The 24,459-nt window shown below is 36.1% G+C and overlaps 2 protein-coding genes and 1 pseudogene across 2 annotated transcripts; 2 read left to right on the top strand and 1 right to left on the bottom strand.

Annotated features, from left to right (window-relative positions):
* Positions 1–742: 742 nt before the first annotated feature.
* LOC137747522 (pheophytinase, chloroplastic-like) lies at positions 743–3,850 on the bottom strand. The gene is made up of 5 exons (XM_068487651.1): positions 2,862–3,850; positions 2,277–2,503; positions 1,885–2,076; positions 1,630–1,786; positions 743–1,162 (listed from the first exon to the last, which is right to left on the bottom strand). The coding sequence occupies exons 1-5, from the start codon at positions 3,612–3,614 to the stop codon at positions 935–937; spliced, it is 1,557 nt and encodes a 518-aa protein (XP_068343752.1). The 5' UTR covers positions 3,615–3,850; the 3' UTR covers positions 743–934.
* A 9,010-nt stretch (positions 3,851–12,860) lies between these two features.
* On the top strand, positions 12,861–14,784 carry LOC137748079 (uncharacterized; annotated as a pseudogene).
* Positions 14,785–19,708: 4,924 nt separating this feature from the next.
* Positions 19,709–21,370, top strand: LOC137748838 (basic leucine zipper 23). Its single transcript, XM_068489028.1, has 2 exons — positions 19,709–20,195; positions 20,285–21,370. The coding sequence occupies exon 2, from the start codon at positions 20,344–20,346 to the stop codon at positions 21,079–21,081; it is 738 nt and encodes a 245-aa protein (XP_068345129.1). The 5' UTR covers positions 19,709–20,195; positions 20,285–20,343; the 3' UTR covers positions 21,082–21,370.
* Positions 21,371–24,459: the final 3,089 nt, after the last annotated feature.

Genomic DNA, 24,459 nt, shown 5'->3' with positions numbered 1-24,459 from the left:
TTAAATCTAATTGAAGGATCATGAGTAAGAAGAATTTAGTCAATCATCTAAGAATACTTCTCGTTATGATTATATGCTTACTGGTTTTCAAATATTGAACTTGTTGGATGAATTTATCATTCTTTTATTATCCATACAAGTACAGTTTTTTTAGTTTTTCTTTTTATAAATATTTTTAAAGAGTAAGTAGGCACTTATTTACAAGATATATAATAAATTTACATAAACCAACCTAGGCGCTAAACCCTTACTCGCCGCCTGACTAGCGCCTAACGTTTTTAAGAACCTTGACCATTGATACAAGTTTTTAAGAACCCTATTGTAGGGCCAGGGTCATTGGAGCGGGCCAAAGAGGAGGTTGAGTGCGAATTGTGGTGAAATGTTATAACCAAATTATCCGCATTGACAAGTAATTTTTAGTAGTTAAAAATCTTTTGAGCACCGTTTCTTTAAACGAGAAATTCTCTCCTGCACCTGTAGTTGTGCGCATGAGTTGGCATGACCCGACAATACATCGCACCATATTAGGAGTATAATATAGTATAATAACGATACAAAATCTAAATTAATCAATATGGTGGCATACCTTGTCAATACGGGTCATATGCGCACAACCCATGCCCTCACCCCGCGTGCGCTGGAGAGAATTTTTGTTCATTACAAATCGGTTTTGGGGAGCTAGTTTTACCCAGATGCTCTGTAAAGGGTGGGAAGCATGAAGGGTAGTTGGATGGAGTGAGTGGATTGGAAGTGACAATATCGTCACTCTTGCTATAAGTAAATATTCAGCGAGACAAAGTGGCTACAATGACACAAGTAATACATATAACAACTTTATATACGTCGTATATATATGATACATTTCAACATCTACATTCTATTCGTTTCATGTTCATGATTTTCCCTTGAATCTGATGCTACTTTATGATTTGAGCTATAACTTCCGAAAGAGGGATCTGATATAAGAACTGATCATGTCCCAAAGTGAGAAGTTGGATGCAAAGAACCGAACGTTTACTGACTTTTTCGATCCATCTCTCACAAATTCCAAGTCCCTGGCAATGTTGTTCTGCGTACCTTCTGGGACATCAATCAAAGGCAATGCAACTAAACCCCGACTCTCTAGGTTTTTGATCCACCCGCGTAATAAGTAATTCACAACCTGCATTACGATGACAATAAGTCTTCTAAGAACAAAAAACAAGATAGGAATCATCAAACGGGAAATCCAAAAATCCAATCGAAAGTGCTCCAACGAAAAGCTGATAGCGAATATGGTTTATACATGCATTCTCTTCTTCAAAAAATCACACCAATCGACTTTGCTGAATCTCTCAACTTGGATGAATGAAATATCTATATATCTATTTTCATGATTCCAGTACAAGAAAAATTTACAAATAATTAACAAGAGTTACTCTTGCTGTGTAAGAAACTTTTACACAAAATCACAAAAAATACACAAGATTTACTTTCCTACTTTACTGACCTAAAATACACAATCTTTTAATGTGTACCCAAATTAAAGCATAGATAACAGCGATAATATATGCCAACTATTCCTGCAAAAGCAAATATTCAACATGCGTAAAAGGATAATTCTGTGCTAATTAGTGAAATGCTGCTTACCTCAGGAACTTCATCGTGAGGGCAGTGACCAGCTGGACTGATCTCGTAATATGGAGCTTCAGGCACTTGTTGCTTCACCTGAAGGCCCCAAATAGGTTTCACCCATGGATCTTCTTTTCCATACATAAGACAAATCGGTGTGTTGTTCATTTGACATCTACAGAAAAAATGTGCTGGTGCTTCTCACTTAACTTGGACCAGAAAAACGAAAGCACATACAAAATTGTCTTCATGCATATACGTTATAATGTCTACCTGGACAAAGCCTCCTTAAAGGATAATTTTCCTTGAGGAGCAAGCATAATTGAGGCCAATGATGCAGCAGCGGCTGGATGCTCTGATGTCTCAAGTATATGGGAAAATACTTTGTCAACGTTTGTTGAATGATCTGCATAAACTTGTTTGAGTACCTCCGCTATACTCTGAGGATCACTAATTTTTTGCCAACTGAAACCAATGAAGCAAGCTCAAACAGTTTTAACTCGATTGCTGGTAAATATGGAAAGATAAATTGCAGCATCCATGCAAAGCTCCTAACTATGTCAAAGATGTTTTACAGCCTATCATTTACTGATCTAAAATATACTAAATTACAACCTGAATTGTAAAACATATCTTATAGAATTATGCCAGCTATAAGAACTTACAGTATTTCTGTGAGCTTTCTCACACTGGCAGGTAACGGAAATGATCCTGCCGATGGGAATATTTTTGCTAGTCTTGGAGATCTTATGGGATTAGGTAGAAATCCCCAGAAAGGAGTTGCATTCAGCAATGTAACACCTTTCACCAAATGAGGGTTACATGCGGCAAAATACAAAGCAACAAATCCTCCTAGTGAGTTCCCCGCAATATAGACAGGTTCACCAATTACCTGCAAGAAAAATGGTTGCATTTATATTGCTCATGCGTAGACAGTCAAGGAAGTGATGACGAGAGCTACTTCTCATAAAGAAAAAACTAAAATTAGATGATATTCCCTGGCAAAAAAGTATTAAGTCATAGCAAACTCAAGCAAATGAACCATGTAAAATGCTCAAATTAGCATGAATACTAATGGAAAGAGAAGAAAGGAAATAGACCAAGTTATCAAAAATGCTTACCGAACTTTAACAAACAGAGGATCCATGAGCTACAATATCGTTATTATCTACTAAAAAGAACCTATAAATATGATTCTTTGTATCCATCAAATAATGGAACAAGGAAATAGATTTAATGCTATAGTGTACCTCTTCTATGAAGTAACGAACTTGATCCTGCCATAAATCAATAGAGTAGACAAGCTCGCTTGCCCATGGTTCGGTTTTTTCTCCAAAACCCCATGCTATATCTTGCCTGTCGGACATACCTTCTTCATTAATACGAGGGGCAGGGTCTTCAAATGGCAATGACCTACCCTGCCCAAGAAAATCAATTGCCCATACTCTAAAATCACGCCCCAAATCTTTCAGTTGCTTCTCATAGTGAAAAGAGCCAACCCCAAAACCAGGAAGAAACAATACTGGAGGGGAACCCAAGTTATCGCATCCGGCTTTCTCATAATGCACATTGAATTTGGGCTTCCATTCCCAAAAGCAACTACTTATTGGGGCACCAAATTCGCCTTTGGGTTCATCAGGTAGACCAGGAATCAAAACCTTAGTAACAGATTCCCCCGTTTCTGAAACATTTGCATCCTCAGCCGTGCCAATTACATAGCCATCTGAGCTTCCACTAGATAAAATCGGACCAACATGCTTGAAGTTTTCACTGGTGTTGGGTAACCTAAAACCTCCCTGGCGATTTAGCTGCTTCAAGAAAGACTGATCTAAACTACGACAGTTCAACAACCTACTTCTGGAATCAAATCGAACACCATAAACTCTTTTTTTCCTAAAATCTGGGAACCCGGATCGATGTAAATTTGAGCTTTTCTCGACTAATTTTGCCCTTAAACTTACAGCATCACAGCATGGTGCAGAACTGTAGGAGAGTATTTCCATAACCAGAAAATGTATTCTGCAAACATCAACCAGATCAACGATTCAGAAACGGCTTAACTTTACCCTCTATTCCACATAAAAAAAATACAGAAAACAAAAACTAGTAAGTTACAAATAATTTGCAAAATTAGGAAACAAAAAGCAATAAATCATGATATATAACTTGTGAAACTACAAGAAATTGAAGAACATAAAATCCCTATATTACAATTTCAAACAAAAGAGACCCCTTTTCATTTAACTGAATAATAGCACAGCAAAAACAATTAATATGAACAAAACTCACTGTTAATTTACCAATCCTAAAAAAAATTAACGCCTCAAAACAGCTAACTAAAAGATCAAGCAAAACTAGCTTTCCTTGGTAAAGAGAAATCGTAAAGAACAAAAATTTTCATATTTTTTTTATTTCGGGTTACCTTCAAGGTGAGAAGAGAAGTGTCATTAGAGTTGCGATGCAAAATATGCTCTGTTTTCTCCAACTATTAGGAGATTCGGCCAAAATCTAGCGAGGGAGAGACAAAAGAGAGCGCGGTTGCTTAAACGCTTCTTCTTCCCTTTGAAGCCAAGTAAAATACGAGCTTTTAAAATTGTTGTCCCATAAGATATTTTTTAATGTGACCGGGACACGGGTAGTACATCACGTGTTATTATGCAAATAATATGATATATGTACTAAAATATTAATAACTTAAAAAGTAAAATTTCCACCACTTATATAAAAACATGTAATGTACCACCCGTATTCTTGTCACAATTAAAAATTTCTCTATATCTTCTTATGAATATAGGAAAGCTCACTTGCCAAAAAATAGTGTTCCCCTAACCCCGGTTGTTGATGGTCCAGTAGTAAATGGCTGATTATGAGACTTTTTTAAAACTAAAAATTAGAGATCTTGGGTTCGAAACTTGATGCGTGTGGAAGCCTGACTTGTGGCCAGACAGAGGCTGAAATGCCTCTGTGAGTCTTCCCGGCCTACGGAATGAATGGATAACCGTTACATATATATAACTAAACGACATTTAATTTGAATAATATTTTTGTAGAAATGATCTTCAAATGAAAATTAAAAAATTAAACAATTCCAATTATAGAGTTTATACTAGAAAGATATGTTACTCGCAAAAGCATTCCCAGTAAATGCAACTATTATTAAAAAAATTATATTTTCACCAAAATAGAGCCGGCCCAAAGCAAACGTTGTTTTCTGACACTTTTTGATTAATTATACTCTTGATTATTTAATTTTGTGACTAAATCCCATATTTTTTTTTATCTTAGAAAAAGAAATCAGCCGGTAGTTTTACTACGACAGTTCATTTTTTTTAGCGGCAAAAAAACTCACAAAAACATTTCAACATCCCCGACGATCATTATGCGATTCACTAGCGTCAAGAATCGAATTCAAAATATACCTTATAGAATGCAAGTTTGGAATTCATTCTCAACTACTGGCCACCAACTAAACCCCATCTATAATTTTCGGGTATCTAAATGAGGTGGGGGTCAACCAGTGTGCTAAAGAAGAGCATGTGGCTCCAAATAATGTATGTATGAAATGTTTTAAGTTTGATTCTTTTTAAAGACAAATTTGAACCACATTATTGCTAAACCATTATGAGGCTAATTTTATCCTTTCTCTCTTAGTGTAGATAATATTGTTCGGTGAAAAAAAAAAAAAAAAAAAGGGAAGCAAGAAGAAATTGTAAAGAAGACAAGAGTGTGTGGAAACTCTCCGAACTTGTTCTTCCCTTCCTAATCGCTGTCCCCACTGCATGGAACTGAATACCTAACATCAATCTCATTGGTTCAACTAGATTCTTAAGAGCTATGCTTCTCTGCGACCGAAATAGCTTTCAACAACTACACTCGGCTGCCATCTCCAATCAGTGACTGTTCAGTGGGGCCAAACACGGCAGTGGTTCCTCGATCATTGTCACTGGGTTCAAGTGTGCTAACGTGTTTTGATATGGTGATGACATGTGTCCCACCGTAACGCGTATGAATATTTGCATTCGCAGCAGAGCTCTACCCGAAGCGAGTTAGCTCTATCGTTACGCAAAGGGGAGGATTCAAGGTTAGTCTTGCTTGACACGTTTGAGTTTGAAATGGTGTTCTGTTCAACGTTGTTTTCAGTTTAGTTTGGAAAACAATATTTTCAGTAGCCACTCTTGCTTTCACTCAATTAGTTTTAAGTATGTATCTAGTTTGTGTTTGTAATTTAAATTATTTGGACACATTTCCAAATCTAATTGAATTAAAACAGGAATTCAACAACAAGTATTGTTCTAGTTTAGACTAGTAAAAAAGACTGCAATCGTATTTCCAAATGTTATTTATGATTGCAGAAATAATGTCTTTTGTATACACGATAAATATCTTAATCAACCACAAGCAATGGAAATAACAACTTAGATTCATCAATAATCTTTGGCCTCGGACCACATCCAAGGCTTGCATGTAATGTCATGGTTGAGCATAAGAAGGCTAAGTATTAAAGGTGAAGAAAGTTGAGGTTTCATTATAAAATCAATTGGTAATATAGGGTATAGCCCAATTTTTTACAAGTCCTTTAAAGGTTATTCCTTTCAGTGATGTGACTATTTTACCTTTACATCCTCAACATATCTCAAGCCAAAGGCATGGACAACACGAATTGGATGACATTGAGTACATATCGTTGTTGGGCATTTAAAGTGAAATGTGTGGAGAATACGAACTGGGTGACGTGGAATGCGCGTGGCCGTTGGGCCTCAAATGTGGGTCAACTGCTCTGGTATCATGAAAAAGTTGGGGCTCTATCATAAAATCAACAATATAAGGAGTAACTTAAGTCACTGCAAAGTTACACAATTAGCATTCACTACACTTTTTCACCGATGTGAAATTCTTTTACTTTCACATCCTCACAAAAGGCTTGGAGACTATTTTTAGGTCAAACATCATATAATATATCGTTCTAAAGTTAATTTTCTATACAAGATAAAAAACACTGGCCGAAAAAACTGAAAGATAACTACATTTGCTCGCCAGTGTGGCAATAAAGACGTTGCGGGGTATTGTCGAAGTCATCTTTGGTAATGTCGAAGTAGGTACTGACGGAATCATCTTCTAGGTCATCAAAATCACCAGAGACGTTGGGGTCATCTTGGTATGTGCCAAAATTGTGAAGGTCATTGATGTCATCGGGGTCATGATCGAATTTAAGATCTAGGAAGGTCTGAATATGAGTATGAGTCTAAGTTAGATCTAAACTTGGGTACTTGAAGAATTGTCATTAGTTATGCCAAGAGTTGAGAAAAGGATGGTCGTCGATCGTAATTGTGGCACAAAAATTTCTATTTGTTTTTATTTTTCGGTATTAAGGTCTATGGTTTAAGCAAAGCAAAATTTTTAAGATATTTGCTTTGAAACTGTGCCAGAATTAAGTATTTGCAGAATTCCCAATACGTATTTTTTCTCCCTTTGACCTATATATGGTGTATATAAGTCTGTATATATAATGTACGCAACCCTCTATGTTTCTCAAGCCCATCTCTTTGCTCTCGACAGTTTTTACGGCTGACTCAACTTCCATGCCCATATTCGAGTTAGAATCAGCTTGTTTGAGCCATGAATGTTGCGGATTATATTGACACAGGATGGTCTTGGACCATGGTCAAGATCTGTCGTCGAATCACTTTCCATGCCCAGATTAGTGACAGGTGAATCTTGATTGAGTTTGTGACTATGGCAGATTTACTGACGTTGTAAATGGTCGAGATGAGCGTGCCCTGTTTTATTATTGTGGAGATGAGTCGAAATTGGTTTATTTTTTGGCTTACTTGTTTTTGTGTATATTTGTACCTCCTAGAGGTTTGTGTGGCCTCGCTTTTTAACGATGACTCTGTGATTCTCGATGTCAATAATAATCTATTGTAGCAGATTTTCACCGTTAGTTCTTGTGTGTTCTTTGTTTACTGTGGCCTACCACGTAAGAGATTTGTTATGCTTGTTTGTTGTGTGCTTATTCTTTTCAGATCATATCAAGAATTTGATCACCGAAAAAAGTATACTTCGATGACATCTTCTTGTACTATGTTTCTACTATTAAATAAAAATAGATCAGGTAATAACTCATCAATATTGATTTATTTCGTACATTTCGTAAAATTAAAAGCGAGTTAACGTTGTTAACTTCTATTATTTGTATTTGAAATTCCAAAACCTAAAATACCAACAACACCTAACTGTCTAATCCCCATCACCCAACAACTTCCACATTGCTGAGACCCCCAAACCGTGTCATTGGACTTGTCGTTGAGCTAGCTTCCTACTCTCTCTCTCTTACACTTTGACTAAACCCAGCCAACAGAGAGAAAATCTCCAATTCTAATCATCGATATTCAGTTCAATTTAAATATTAGGACTTCGATTTACGTCCAATTGCAGATTATCATTCAATCACTATCTAATGGTCGTTTTAAACTCATTGTAACAATCTAATGCTTGGATCTTCAAAACATGAATTTGAGGGGATGATAAAGTATATGAATTGATGAGTGAGATTGTGCCACTTGTCATAAGATTAGAAGTTCTTTTAGTTAACTAGTTGAGATTATTTTGTATAAATAAGAACTTTCATGTATTACTTGCTCATTAAGAAATATATATACAAAGATACATATTTTCTCTCATCTTCTTCTCTTTGTACTAAAACTGTTCTTCCTCATTACAAACTGCAAGATCTTCATACTAACCCTAATCACATAGTCTGATAGAGTTTATGAAGAGATAAGTATGTGAAAGGATAAAACCAAAAACCACTACTAATTATCTTGCATGTTAAATTTGCACAAAAACATAAAACTAGTCATGCGGCAAGCACCTATGCTAGGGTTTTGTGGAGACCTAGAATCATATGGGCTTTAACTAAAACCTAGTTAAGTTAATCATACAAATGAACCCACAACTAAATAGCTCATTTTATACTACATTAATGCATATTCATGGCAGCGAACTTACACCCTGTACATGCAGGGCCGGTCCAGCCTAGTGCGGGTTGGGTCACCCAACTTGGGTGACTGTTTGGGGCCCCAAAAAATTAGGATCATCAAAATTATTTAGGTGGTATATTCGTATATATTTGTATAAGAGTATAAATTTATAAAATTTGGTTAAATTACAAATAAGTTTAACTAGAACCAGTAGTTTTGGTTCTTTAAAATTAACAAGAAACACTATGTGTATTTATTTAGTTTCCAATTTTTTTACGGATTTCTTTCATAAGAGTATACCTTTATGAAATTTGGTCAAATGGTCAAGAAGTTTAACCAGAAGTGGTGGTTTATGTTGTTTAAAAATAACGAGGAGATTCTGGGTTCAAAACGCTATGTGCATTTTTTCACTTTCCAGTTTTTATGAATTTCTTTTCAAAGTTTAATTAGAAGCAATGATTCTGTTGTTTAAAATTAACAAAATATCTCGAGTTCAAAATGCTATGTGCTTTTTTATTTTTATTTTTCCATTTTTTATGAATTTATGTTTGGTTTTAATTTCTTTTAATTACTAGCTAGTTGTTGACACACCACGACCTGGAAGATTCACCTGGACTTCGAATCGAGTTGTGCTGGCTGACACCGGAAGGTGACGAAGTCATAGAGTGTAATGATGTGAAATATGTGAATAAATTTAAACCTAGAAGTGCCTAAATGGAAGAGTGTGCATGTGAGTGGGAATGAACCCATTTCACATGTGATGTCAGAGCATAAGTAAAGCACAGTAGAAGTAAAAGAGGAATTATACCGTTAGGAGTATTCCCATAACAATGTTTTGCCAAAAATCCTCGTCGACACAAAAGCTCTACCACTAAAACTTGGAGGGATGAAAAATAAGGGTGAGTGGGCCTAAAAGAAATGAATCTTTGTAAAACCCTTTTGAAAATGTTATAACCCATCGCCGTAAAACAAGTATAGTTTCCACATATAATATACTACATATGGTATGAAATGTTTTTGTAAACATTAATATCACCAGAATGCAATAATTCACGATATTCAACATATAAACTACATGACAACCGGTAATCACAATAACTCGAATGAACGAACATATAATATCAGATGCTCATCGACATGTGCTGACACACGGGTTCATGCAGAGGTATTCTGACATGAACATGACTGGGTGTAATAATGATTTATGCTATAGTACTACAATCACTTGAAGACTAGCGCTACGCGCATCATATACGAGTCCTAATTGCCTGTAGCAATCTAGGATAGGACTGGCATCTACCAATGGATCTAAAGTGAGTGTACGATGCGATGTGAACATACGCATGAAAGACTAGCCCTAGCCTTGGGCGAGTACTAACACCAGTGCAGCACATGATGAGCAGATAACGTAAATATAGTCATGCCACATTGATTCGATAATTCTAGTCAACATAGTATTCATGGCTGCAAATATAATTAAGGCATCCCATAATAGTACACATACATGTGGATCCCGCAGGATTCTGAATAATTTCATAATTCTCAACATTACAACTTTTCTTATAAATGTTAATTTAATTATGGCAATCACATAGAAAATTCATTATTAAATATATATGTTAAAACTAAACCAATATATATATATATATATATATGCTATATAAAAGAAAAGACCCACTCACAAATCATGTCGCCAGGTCGAACCCATCTCGTGGCCATTGAAGATCCTTGTGATGCATTTCACCTAGAAACAAAACCATTTACGTAAATATATAACATACTAATTTATATACACATTTTTGTACAAAGTACGAGTAATAAAGAAACTATTTTAAAACGGTTGAATTTCAGAAAATGAATGGTAGAATCAGGTTCAGCACGTCGAGAAACCTAGAGGTGGACCTCGAGTTCCTCTACAAGCCGCCGCTCATGTCGATCACCCTCATATGCCCACGTGCGCCCATCCATCTGTAAGTACAAACGTACTAGCATTTTTCCCGAAGCACAGGTTCGGCCTGATTTCTAGGCCAATTTCCAAAGCTAATATCTGGCTCAATTCACCACCAAAATCGATGATACAAAAACCAATTTGAAGTTAGAAATGTAGGGAATCGGTCTATACTTAGTGGAAGCCTAATCGTGGTTGGTGTTGGTCAGCAAACTCCCAAAGAGCTCAGTTCTCGAATGGAGGTTGGTAATTGGTACTATAGTGGTGGTTTAGTGGTTAGAGGGATCGCCAGAGTGATGAGGTGGTGTGGCGGTGTTACTGTTACGCCCTCTCGGTGCAAGTAGATGAAGATAAAAGACTTTGCATGTAGGGAATAGGGTGAGGTGGTGATCTAGATTTGTTACGCTTGTTGGAGTGGCCACCATCATAAGTGGCTGGTGGTGGTGGGTTGGTGCTCGCCTTTCCAGCAAGGGTGGTATGGTGTAGCGTGTGCTCTCTACACTTGCAGAAAGAGAGAGATAAGAAAGAGCTGAGAGAAAGAGAGAGTATAAAGGTAGAGAGAAAGAGAGTGAGTGACAAACGGGAGGTAGGCCGAGAAGGTGGGAGACACGGAAGAGAGGGAGACACACAACATATCTCTTAACATGAATTTACCAAATTGCCCTTCCAGTTCGAAAGTCCGTAAAATCTTCACCGTAACTCCAAATTTGATTCCACTTGTGCCCACGTGTTTGTCTCGTCGAGCACTACACAAATACATTAAAAGAATGGGTCGTACATCCCTTTAAACAACGATCAACAAAAGTCAACAATCCTTGCCTTAAGGGGCATTTTTGTAAATTCGCATTTTAAAAATTTATAAAATCATAAAATTAGGGAGGGGCTATTACTTTGTTATGTGGATTGCAGTTTTTAGACATTTATTCCAATTCAAGTCTAACCTTCAACAAAGAGTAATGTGAAGACCAAATTTTTAGAACAAATTTTCAAACCATATGAAGTGTCACCAATAGGCAATAAGCATGTTAATCAACACTTAAATTAATAATTCAATTATCAACAATCACATCATAAGATTGACACAATTTGATTTAAAAATTTGGTATCCCTAGCATTAGCCTTCAAGAAATTAATGTATGTATTCTTGACCAATACTATGTTTAATTTAGTGCTCATTCATTACTTATACATATCAATTAAAGACTTGAAAATATGATTATCTTTTTAGTCTCGTATTGACAAGGTTAGTTAATAAGAAAAAATATCTCACGAGTTATATAAAAAAATACTCTTTTAAAGTTCAGATAGAAGGGAAACAAAACTCATCATCCATCTACTTGTAAGCCCGAGTTTTTTTTGTTCCCTTCTCTCAATACAAAATAAATTAGTTTTTCCATATTTCTAAATTATTGAGTTTGAAATGTTTTTCTAAGTATTATTTTATCAAAGTCTTGCATGTGAAAACAAATAATTTTTCTTATATGAGGTTAAAGCACATTTTTAAGGTTGCCCAGAGCCTCAAAAATGTCAAGACCGGTCCTGTGCAGATGTTTTTAAATTTTTTAATGTTCTTGAACTACGAGAGACAAACTTAAACTCAATGGTTACATACAAAATATACACAAGTCTAAATAAATTACAGAGACAAGCATTTTACTAGAAATTGCTTATTTACACTAGCTAACAAAATGTCATCAAGGACGTGATATTAGTATATGTATTTTTTTGTTCGACTCGCCTAAATGGATACAAATACTAGAAACATGTTTTACTAGTTATATTATTACATTTGATAACAAAAACATTATAATAGTCGAACAAAAAAATTTTTGTACTTGTATTTTTATTCGCGATATTTAATGTTTCTAGTGTTTGTATCTATTATAATATATGTTTCTAGTATTGTATCCATTTACATAATATTAGTATGGTATTTATACTTTTTTCTACTATTTGTATCCATTTACATAATGGTATATATATATATTTTTTCTACTATTTGTATCTATCATGTAAAGCGATCGTAGCATATGTGTTGTGATTGTGGTATATTAAATAGACGTCTATCTCACTCGAATGTTTCATGGACTTGAGTTTACGATCATACTGCTGAATTTTCATACATTATCTCCTTTCGATCAATGTGGTTTTTGCAACAACACTACATTGTTCCAGGTAATAGAGTTTTCATGGATAAGGTACGGCAATGGAGCAGTTGCATCCTTGGGGCATCAGCAGTGGCGGTGCTTGTTTTACTCTTGTTCCTAATAATGGTGATTTTGAGAAGACAATTTCTGCAAGGAGATCTCTAAGGAGCAGGCATGGTAGTATTAATTGGAGGAAACGTTTTTGAAAATCAGATGCTGCAACGGACTCATAACTTGGTGGAGCTAAATAATGGCCTTGTTCGACTCACCTTTTCTTTTCCCGAAGGAGACGTGGTTGGAATCCAGTACAAGGGAATTGAAAACTAGCTTGAAGTCAAAACTAAACCACAAGGAGGTTACTGGGATCTTAACGCCGGGAACTATGGTTATTACAATCTATATGGAACAAAATTTAAGATTGTTACAGCGACGCCAGACCAAATAGAGATATCTTTTACTAAAACTTATGAGTTTCCCTCGGTAACGTGACACTTCCCTTGAATGTTGACAAGAGGTATAAAATGCAGCGTGGTCTCACTGGGTTTTACACGTCCGCCATATTTGAGCGTCTAGAAGGGTGGCCACAATTGCATATCGATCAGATTAGAATTGCTTTCAAGCTTAGACAAGATAAATTTAAGTTCATGGTTGTATCAGACAACATACAAAGGTTCATGCCAACAGCCGAAGTCCGTGGCAAAGGTCGGCAACTTGCCTATAAAGAAGCTGTTCTTTTAACGAATCCAAGCAATCCTGAGTTTAGAGGAGAGGTGGACGACAAGTACCAGTACTCGAGGGAGAACAAAGACACTAAGGTTCATGGTTGGATTTGCATTGACCAAGCTGTAGGGTTTTGGATCATCACACCCAGTGATGAGTTTCTCACAGCGGGGCCATTCAAGCAGGTACTTACATCTCATGTCGGCCCAACTGCCCTCTCCGAGTTTCACAGTGGTCACTACGTTGGGATGAGCTATGCAGAAGGGGAGCCATGGAAGAAGGTTTTTGGGAAGGTTTTTGGGCCAGTCTATGTGCATCTTAACTCAGACGTTCCAGGCTCGAATCAGTCGAATATGTCCCTCTCGCTGTGGAATAATGCTAAAGAGCAGATGCTTAAAGAAGTAAATAGTTGGCCATACAATTTCATTGAGTCCGAAGACTTTCCTAGCTCCGATGGACGTGGATCAGTTGCCGGTCAACTACTAATACGGGATTCATACATTAACGAGGGCGTATTTGGGGCTAGTTCAGCTTATGTGGGATTGGCTGCACCTGGAGACGTGGGATCATGGCAAAGGGAATGCAAGGGCTATCAGTTCTGGACTCGAGCCGACAATCAAGGTAATTTCCTCATTAAAAATGTTCGACCCGGGAACTATAGTCTGTATGCAACTGTTCCTGGAATTATTGGGGAATACAAATATGAGGCTATCGTTACAATAGAACCAACAAGTGAAATAAATTTGGGTAATCTCACCTTGGAACCTCCGAGAATTGGTCCAACCCTGTGGGAAATTGGCATCCCTGATCAATCTGCAGACGAGTTCTACATACCGGATCCATATCCATCACTGGCAAACCATTTGTTCAACAACAGTCACACAAACAAGTTTAGACAATACAGCTTGTGGGATCGGTATGCTGATTTATACCCTGACCATGATCTCATCTACAACGTTGGTACTGACAATCACTGTGATGATTGGTTTTTCGCTCATGTGACAAGGAATATCGGAAATGATATGTATACGGGAACCACATGGCAAATTTTATTTCAACTTCAAAATGTAATAACACCTGAGATTATATACTCCAGTTGGTATTGGCCTCAGCAAACGGTGCAGAACTTCAGGTTCGATTGAACGACCAGAGCCCCAACGGCGGACATCATTTTACAACTAGGGTAATGGGGAAGGACAATGCTATTGCAAGGTATGGAATTCATGGTTTGCACCGGCTGCTCAGTGTTGTTGTGCCAAGCTTTCGACTACGAGAAGGAAACAACACTATCAATCTTACTCAGTCCAGAAGTGCAAATAGGCCTTTCTCAGGTATCATGTACGACTATATCCAACTAGAAGGACCTCCTCCGAAGTGATCGTATAGGTTGGAAAAGTTAGCTAATTAAGTTTTGCAATTTGATTTACTTTTTAAGTTAGGGTATTTTTAGTATTTGATATTTATAGTGTTTTGCAGTATGTTGCGATTTTTTCCCTAATTTCAACTAGAGTATAACATTGTTTTCTGATTTATTGTTTCTTTTATGTTTATTTCAGAGTTAGAACTATATAATTCAAGTTTCGACAAGTTAACAACGAAAGCATTTGTATGAAATATATGGTATATAATAACTGATATAACAGAAATATAGTTAGAGGGGTATTATTGTAAGTAGGTTATATGGCTATATAAGGGATTGTATAACTATCATTTCCTTAAGTTCATTTGTATACATTATATCCATTCAATCAATACAATCTCTCTGGTTTTCTCTCTATCATCTTCCTTTTCTTCTGTACCAACTTTATATTTTGCAATGTAGTTAACATGGTATCAGAGCCACCAGGCTCACGTTATGGATCCTGGTGGTCGATTCTTTTTCCCTTTTGCTTTTCATTAGTTTCTTTTTCTTTCTTTCTTCTTCATTTTTTTTTTTTCGGATTGGGATTATGACTATTAGTGGTGTGATCTTTACTGCTTCCGCTAGTTATCTGTGATTCCAGAGATGAATTGTTTATGGTTTTCAACTATATCGTCTAAGGTTTCAAAATCAAGTTTCATAGGCTTCCCATATCTCAGAGGGTTCGGATCTGGCAGCAGTAGCGGCGGTCTGTTCATCAGAAAGTCGCGGAGGAAGTGATGGATGAGTTCTTGATTGGTGGGTTTGAAGTGGAAACCGCACGAAGGGAATGGTTGTCTATTAACACCAGAGAGAGAGATAGAAAGATGGAAACCCCGTTTCTTGATATGTCTGTTAATGTTTGCCCTTGCGTTTTGATCGGACAAAAGCAAGAGAGCAAGAATGATTATGTTGGTGTCTTGGTGCAAGATCAGGCTTCTGAATTCTTGGTGGTGTTCCCAGATCAACTCTCTGAATTATATTTTCTGTGGCTTTGATCAATGCTCTGCTCTCTGCTGTGGAGGACATCTCAAAACTTTGTGCAGTCCATATGTTTGACAAAATGTACAACTCAAGATTTTTTTGCGCATGTTATGTTTTCAGTTCATTTTCTCTGAATTCTGAACAATTAGAATGAATCTTTTCTGGGTTTTTTGGTGGTTGTTAATGGTTTCGTGAGCAGCTGGTATGCCTATCTCAACATCAGGTTCATCATTTTCACAAATCATCTTGACGATTCTTGGGACATTGAGGACGGACCGACCAAAATTGGTTCCGATGCATTTACATACACAGGGTTTAAGCTAGGAATGATCCTGGATGAATCTACGCGCAAAGCGTTTCCATTGAGCAGCATGGTTTGGCTTTGTATATTTCCGTCCTTCGGTGTTAGATGGTATTCTTCTCTTTCTGTGGAACTTCTGGGACCCTGGTGGAGTTTGGTCACATGTGATCTATGAGGCTTGTGTGATTTGTGTTTATGTCGCAGCGTCCAGGTAGTGTTGAAGGCAACTCTGGCCTCGGCCGTGGTGGTATTGTGCAGGTTGATCTACAATTTCTGTGACTTGGACTCACTATGATTTCGTTTTGTGTGAAGAATGAAGAAGGTTGTTTATACTGAGGAGTATTATATCTGAGATTTGTGTATTTTGAGAAAAGCAACAGAGTATTAATCTCCCGGTATAATTTTTTTTTTTTTGTTGTTGTTAAGTTTCATGTCAGAGAAGTGAAAATGAGTGTCATTCTCCTTGGTTGATTTGGGTTCTTGGAGTGTCATTCTTCTTGGAAGATTTAGTTTCTTGGAGTGTCATTCTCCATAGTAGATTTAGTTTCTTGGAGTGTCATTCTCTTTGGTAGATTTAGTTTCTTGGAGTGTCATTCTCCTTGGAAGATTTAGTTTGTTAGATTTAGTTTCTTGGAGTGTCATTCTCCTTGGTAGATTTAGTTTCTTGGAGTGCCATTATCCAAGTATTCAGTGAGTTCTTGGTTGCATTTAAGGGAAATTCAAGAAGCACGTCACCAGTTTGCAGCAAATCAGAGGTTCCAAAAAGGGTCTAGTCACACAGTGCCTTAATGTCAACAACTCCAGACTATCATACGCTGCTCCAAACTGCAAGAGACAGGGGTTGAAGCAGTGCAGACATCTTCGTTTCGTAGTTCTAGATCAGTCTCAAATACCTAGCTAGCTCAAACTTCACTTGGATCCTCCAAATTTAGTTTGAGGGGGGAGTAATAACTGATATAACAGAAATATAGTTAGAGGGGTATTATTGTAAGTAGGTTATATGACTATATAAGGGATTGTATAGCTATCATTTCCTTAAGTTCATTTGTATACATTTTATCCATTCAATCAATACAATCTCTCTGGTTTTCTCTCTACCATCTTCCTTTTCCTATGTACCAACTTTATATTTTGCAATGTAGTTAATAGTATAAATCACGTTTCTGAATTACAATATGAAACATGGATTACTTCATGTCCGCTAACATGACCAGATTTGAAAATATTCTTGGATCAAACACTACTGAAACAATGACATCCAACTGGGCAGCACGCTCGAAAATCTCCTTTCTCTTCCGGGTGGAAATGTTTTGTATTATCTCCTAGGTCCGAAATGTTATTTGCTGATGCGATACATAAATAAATCCTACAAATTTAATTAAATTAGAAATAAGTTTAATAATTTAATAATTAATTAAAAAGTTTGTCAACCCATAAACTTAGTCCGGCAATTACCTCCAATCCCAACCCACTCTTCTACCTCCATCTATGGTAGCCTTCGCCATCTTTTTTTCTGGGAAAAAAAAAAAAAAAAAATCTCAAGACACTCATCTTTTCACCCTTCGACACCTTTCACCGAAATTGACCAGGATCAAGACCACCTTTGGCGACGACTTCTTTGACATCATCGTCGACATTTGGATGATCAACATCCTTACAACCTTAATCTTGGAGAGCTTGTTGAGCGCTCCCTCGGTGATCATAGTGATGTGAAGAATGACGAGCTTTGCCTTGAGATAATCTCATTGTGTATAACAAAATTTTTTATGGAATTGTGGTGAATGGACCATATTGATTTGTGACACCTATTTTCAAGGACTACATTGATTGATTTTAAATTTAAGGGACAATCTTTATAGTGTGGGTCAATTTTAGGGACCATTTATGATAAAAGCCCGTCAATCTTGCGGGATCGATTTATGTGCCACATTAACATATACCAAAATTTTTTTTACAAAATTATGATGGAAGACTCACATTGATTTGCGACACTTATTTTCAAAGACTGCATTGATTGACTTTCAATTTCAGAGACCATCTTGATGGTGTTGGGTCAATTCAAGGGACCATTTGTGATAAAAACCCCTTTTTTTTTATGATCTCAAAAAGAATTTCATTTACAAGTTTTAGATATAAAGGAAAACTCAGTTTTTTTTTAAATTTTTTTTAACAAATAATATTATTTACACTAAGAAAGATGATGTGTGCTTAGTCTCATAATGAATTAGCAATTACCCAACTATTTTCATACAACTTTCAGTTTTCTTTGAATTTGAAAATTAAAAACGGTTACCAAAGAAGTTTAAAATTGGCCATTTTAATAATTTATGGAGGTGGCCTTCTGTACAGGTGTTAAATTAAAGAGTTTGTGTGAGGGAGAGGGAGGCCCCGGTTTTTGGGTTGGGGGGAGCGTGGGTTTGGTTGAGACCAGTGCGTGTGTTGGGTTAGCATGTCAAATTAGGGGGAAAGGATATGGGGATCCTTTCTCATAATCTACCAAATCAGATAATATTTATCGTTGAAAATTGATTGAACAGTTACAAATATGGATCTACTTTAAAAGTTATAATAATTTTCAACTGTTAAATCAAATTTCAACCGCATGAAATCTCTAATTTGATGAATTAGAAGGATTGGATCCGAAGATGATACCTTTCCAAATTAGGGAATGGTGTACTGATTTTTATTTGTGTTTAGTCAGCATGGACACGTGGTCCGGTTGCCAAGCCTCAACAATTCTCCATTTTATGCTACAAATTATGATAATCAACCCAATTTAAAGGAAGAAATTTAAAGGAAGAAGCGGAAAGAGAAATAATAAATACAAAATAATAAATACACATTATTTATAGTATTTTACACACTTATATTTAATTATATGAAAAAATGGATGTGTAAGAAGTTAAAATAATGGATGTGAAAATTAGCTCCAGAACTGAAAAGCACGTTACAGGCCCTGTCACACTGGCACATATAAAAATACAAAATATGCCATGTGTATAATCTGAACGCTGGGAATAAAACTACAAATTCGGATCCTTGCTGGATCTTTTTATGAGAATTCCAAATATTTGTAAATTATGTCTGTTTATTGTATATCGTACGATCATAAATTATTTAAAATATTTTTATTTAAAATTAAACACAAACAATACTTGACAAAAATTGATTGTACGATTTACAATGAACGAATACGATTCACAAATCTTCAAGATCCTCATCAAAGGAATCCGAAGATCCTGTTGGTAAAACTGCAACCGTTGGTACTGTTAAGTGTTTGACATTTTATCGTCCAACAAAAGTGCTAGAGAAATAGGTCGGATCATTTTTCTAGGGATTCTAGGAATTTAGTAATTTTGTCCGTTCATCGTACATCATGCGATCAATTTTCGTTAGATACTATTTATATTTGAATTTTAAATTTTAAATTTTAAATGATTTCTGACCGTATGATGTACGATAAACGAACACGATTGTAGGATACCTAACTTCACTAGGAAAAGGGTCCACCGAGAAATAGTGGTGTTTGACTTCTGAGGGTGGCAGATAGATCCCGTTCACAGAATCTTACGCAAATATCAGGTAACTAATAAATCATACTGCTTTCACAAAGAATTCCACAATTTTCTGGCTCACAATTTGATCAAGCTATCATCTTCTTGCTTTTCTATGTTCTGCAACAAAAGTCTGCTTTCTATATTCTGTTCTGTTCCATCATATATATTATTGCCCCACTTAAAAGTTTTTATTCTCTTCAGCAGTGGAATCGAATTTATCAATTACCCTCTACTTCTGTGGTTGAATTTTATATCTTCTTTAATATATATTTCTGCAAAAAAACTTGTTTCCATTTCAAGCCCTCTATTTCTGAGTTCAGCTCATGGTTGATCTTCTGCTTATATGTTCGAATAAGTTATTGAATTTTTTTTTTTTCAGAGGGATCTGCTGCTTGTATATGTTCTTGATTTATATTTGATTTGGATGCAGTCCAAGGGGACTCCGCAGATATTTCGGTAAAGTCCTTTCGCTAATGAAATTTGTCTTCAAAGTTCATCTCACTTCAATTTTGAATCCCGTACCTGCAGTCAAGCCCTCATACTTTTGAGTAAGAACTAAGTTTGGTTTAATTATGCATCAAGTTATTAAATTTGTATACCAATAAAATGGGAGTTGACCAAATTGTGTATTTTGCAGATAATATTTCTTGTGTGTTTAGCTTCAAATTGTTCTTGTTTCAAGTAATAAAAGAAAACATGGATGATGGGGAGGTGGTTACTTCAGACCCTGCTTTGCTTCCAAATCCCAATTCCTCTAGCAATTTTCATGGTTCAACTTATGAAGATACATTTTTCGATGAATTTTTGAAGACCGCGCGGACGTGCACTCACACTCACACTTGCAACCCACCTGGCCCTGATGCTGCACATACACACACTTGCTACCACACACACACCCAAGTTCTTCCATCGGAAGATGATGATGGTTCAAAGAATAAAGAGCATTCCATCCTGAGATCACGAAGAAGGAGGCCTTCGGGAAATAGAGAAGCAGTTCGGAAGTACAGGGAGAAAAAGAAGGCACATACAGCTTATTTGGAAGAGGAAGTCAAGAAATTGCAGGTGTTGAACCAGCAACTTGTTAGGAAATTACAGGGGCAGGCAATTCTCGAAGCAGAGCGTTTAAGGCTGAGAGGCCTTTTGCTGGAACTTAGAGGAAAGATTGATACTGAGTTGGGTGCTTTCCCCTTCCAAAAACAATGTAACAGTAATACTTATTTCAAGGACAGCCAGTGTAATCTGCAGTCTAGTGTTGGGGCAATGGGACTTCATTGTCAAACCGATTTACCATGCTTCTGTCCACCTGTTGGGTCATCCGTTCAGGCTAGTATCGGTGCAAGGGGGGAAACAATGGTGCCATCAGGAGGAAATTGTCAGCCTGCAGTAATTGATTGCCGAGCAAACACAAATGAGGCGTCAACACAAGCCAAGTAACTTACTGAAGCAACTATTGCATTAGTATGTTAGTTTCTTGTATATACCAGGGTAATTATCCGTATACTAGTCCTAGATATTATTATGAGTCTGTAAGGGCATGTTTACTTTTTAAGAAAGAGAATAAAAGGTATGGGTATCATTCCCATTCCTAACATATGTATCATTCGTAATCTAAAACACTAGGAACGAAAATTAAAATGGGTCTCGTGTCGTAAATATGTGTTTGATTCCCGATTTCAGCAAGGTATTATTAAAAGGGGACTCCTAACAAGGGTTTATCCTATAACTGAACAGTTTGGGTATCGTCCCTTATATTTTTCGTATGATTCTCATTCCCGAAAACGGAAGTAAACATGTTCTAGCATATTTAGGTTGAAGTTTAATACGGTGTGCAAGACATGTAGTTTCATGTTCATATATATATATATATATATATATATATATATATATATATATATATCACGTATATAAGACTTGCTTGCTCTCTTGTTTCTTGATGCATGGTTATAAAGCTTTTGTGGATGGAGGAGTTTAATCAGAAATGAAGTCCCTTCAGTCAGTAACTTAATCTATATGATGTTAGACAACAAGATGAAGATGCTAAATTTTCTCTTCCTATCTTTCTTCTCTCTCAGTCAACTTTTCACGATTCCGTTTTCATCGTTTCAGTCTCTGGTTGTCTGAATTGCTTCCCTGGAATTGTTAAACCCTTGAGCTAGGAGCAGACCTCATGTTAGAAAGCTAGGTTTTCACAAATGAAGGGCGGTGAGGGTGCCACACTATTATACTCCGTAGCGTATAAATCCCATTTTCAATGATTTACTCCAAAAAAGAATAGATGACGTCGAACTCGATCTTCTGGTGCCCTTTCCATAGAGAAATTCTCTCTTGCAATTAAGACAAAATCTTACTGGAATCACACATTTAATAAATGCTTGCCATGTATTCAAAAAATACAACATTGGTCAAATAGATGCTTATCACATAGTGTTTTTGGTTACACTAGTGTCTCTCTTTTTTCGTTCTATGGTTAGTCACAACCCTACTATATATAGTATTGGTTTGAACCGAGATGCAGTAAGTTGAAAAGGATAAATCCTATCAATCAAGATTGTGATCAACCTACACTAATATACACTAAGGAAGAGAGAAGAGTTTGAATCCGAGATGTAATGGATTAAAAAGGAAGACCTAACCACTAGACAATCCACTACTTCTTATATGGCTGATAGTTTTGTTAGTCAAAATAGGATCCTCTCTGGATCCTCTTTGTGGGATTCTGAAGGATCAATCAATCGTATCCATTTATCGTATATTGTACGGTTAGAAATCATTTTAAAATTTTAATTTAAAATTAAATATAAATAGTACCCCACGAAAACTGGCCGCACTATGTACGATGAACGGATACGATTGATTAATTCCAGGATCCCCACAAAAAAGATCCGGAGAGGATCCTCGTCCTTCTTAGTCAACCTTTGCACATGATTCTTCCTGTGTTTATTATTTTGTTCCTGTTTCCAATTTTGTTTGTTGTCCTTCGACTATGTGAGGAGAAGGTTGACGAATTTCAAAGAACGGGGAGGACCAAAGAGGCTAAATTGTGAAGTTCACTGTATTGAATATAAGTCCCACAACGGGAAATTGGGAAAAGAAAACACAATATATAAATGTATGCTTCCATTTTTAATAACATCAAGGTCTTTAGGATTAAAATCCAACATCTAATAATAAATAGGTGGTTAAGTTGGGACAACATCGATGTGGTTAGGAGTGGATAATGACCACGTCTCACTGAATATTTGACATATTGTGACTTTAGAACTTGGTTACAATACATCTAAGTACCTAGTACAATCACTGATTAATTGTCAGATGTAATGTAATGACATCTAACGACCATATTTGACCTTCGGCAGGTGATTTGTCTTGGGCTTCTATTTGAAGGCATGATCTTAGGTAGTTGTCTTGGGGTTCTAATTTGAAGAAGGTGACTCCAAAGCTTAGTGTGTAGTTACCTCTTTCTTTGTCGTAAAAGATAGCTTGCAATTGTGCATGGTTTCTCTTTCCCTGTGAAGCGAAATCAGCTCTGCAATTGCTCAACAGTAATGGAGAAAATTAATACTTGTGTTTGTGGACATATGCATCGGCCGCTCTCTCACTTGTATATAATGATGGAGAGAAAGGGGACATCTTTTAAAAATGTCAATTATTCATTTTGTCAGATTCCATTTGTATTTATCTTCTTCTATCTTATGACATCATCTCTAATGGTTGGGCTAAAAGCCAAATTTTTTAGCCCGAAAAATTTAGCTTTTAGCCTAGAAATAACTTTTCTGCTCCAATCGTTCTAACCTAAAATTTTAGTTCGGGATTATTAAAGAATGAACTTATACTTTTTTTTTTCTGTTAAATTAATTTAAAAAAAAATATATATATATAGACTATCATAAATTAATTTTATGAACATTTTAATCTAAAAAATTCCGATAAATATTGGGTGGAGTCCACTCCAATTTCTGGGCTAAATTTTGGGAGGAATTTGGCATTGGTTTAGTATTTAGCATTTAGCCCAAAATTTCCCTCGGGTTGGAGTGGGTTTGGAGGGAAATTTTGGGGGGGTAATTTGGCTTTTAGCCCACCATTAGAGTTGGTCTGAAGGCAAAAGGTTTTATGATTACAAATTCAAATAATTTAAAAAATATCCTTTGTTTACAAGTAATAAAAAGAAAAAAAGTTATATGGGGTAAGAGGGTTGAATTGTTTTGCGCTGTGATGCTTTCGTCAAATTAAACACGAAATTAGTTTTTTTAAGGTGGCTATCTTTGTGATCACTGACAGGTGGTGAAAACGGTAATGGCAGTTGGCGTTTGCAGGTTAAGGATTCTGATTTCTTTTTTATTTTCAGCCTTTTTGCTGGATAGACTTTAACTATCCCCACTTTATTGGGCTAGTTTTGATGAGAAAGTATTGGACCTTTCTCATTAAATGAAATTTTATTTTTTTAACCTAAAAAAAGGAGTATTTTATTGTCATTACTCAATTAAGAGGCAAAAGTTGTTTTCTTGCTTTTTTTTTTATTTTCACTTTTTCGAAAACAAAAATATTTTTTAATAATTATTTTCAATTTTTTTTATAAAAACTTGAAGCAAAAATTAAAATTAAAATTTAAAAAAAAAAAAAAAAATCTAATCGCTCCTAAAGAAGAAAGTGAAGCAGCCCCTAGTCACTCACCTACATCCACGAAATTGCTACATCTCACCATCTTCAAGATCTCACTGATATTGCGAAGGACCCATATAAATTGTTCATGCAACTTTTTGCCCCATAATATTGTAGTTTAGCGGTGACAACTATTTCCCTCATAAACCTCGA

The sequence above is a fragment of the Pyrus communis genome, chromosome 10 (assembly GCF_963583255.1).
Source record: "Pyrus communis chromosome 10, drPyrComm1.1, whole genome shotgun sequence".
In the NCBI taxonomy this organism is placed as follows: domain Eukaryota; kingdom Viridiplantae; phylum Streptophyta; class Magnoliopsida; order Rosales; family Rosaceae; genus Pyrus; species Pyrus communis.
This window is presented reverse-complemented; position numbering and strand designations above follow the sequence as displayed.

Bases quoted from the DNA above. Each gene is read 5' to 3' on its own strand.
- LOC137747522 (XM_068487651.1), bottom strand. From the start codon at position 3,614: ATGGAAATACTCTCCTACAGTTCTGCACCATGCTGTGATGCTGTAAGT. The intron at 2,077-2,276 runs GTAAGTTCTTAT...CATTGGTTTCAG, and splicing joins AGAAAGCTCACAGAAATACT to TTGGCAAAAAATTAGTGATC. The intron at 1,163-1,629 runs GTAAGCAGCATT...ATCGTAATGCAG, and splicing joins CTCACGATGAAGTTCCTGAG to GTTGTGAATTACTTATTACG.
- LOC137748838 (XM_068489028.1), top strand. From the start codon at position 20,344: ATGGATGATGGGGAGGTGGTTACTTCAGACCCTGCTTTGCTTCCAAAT.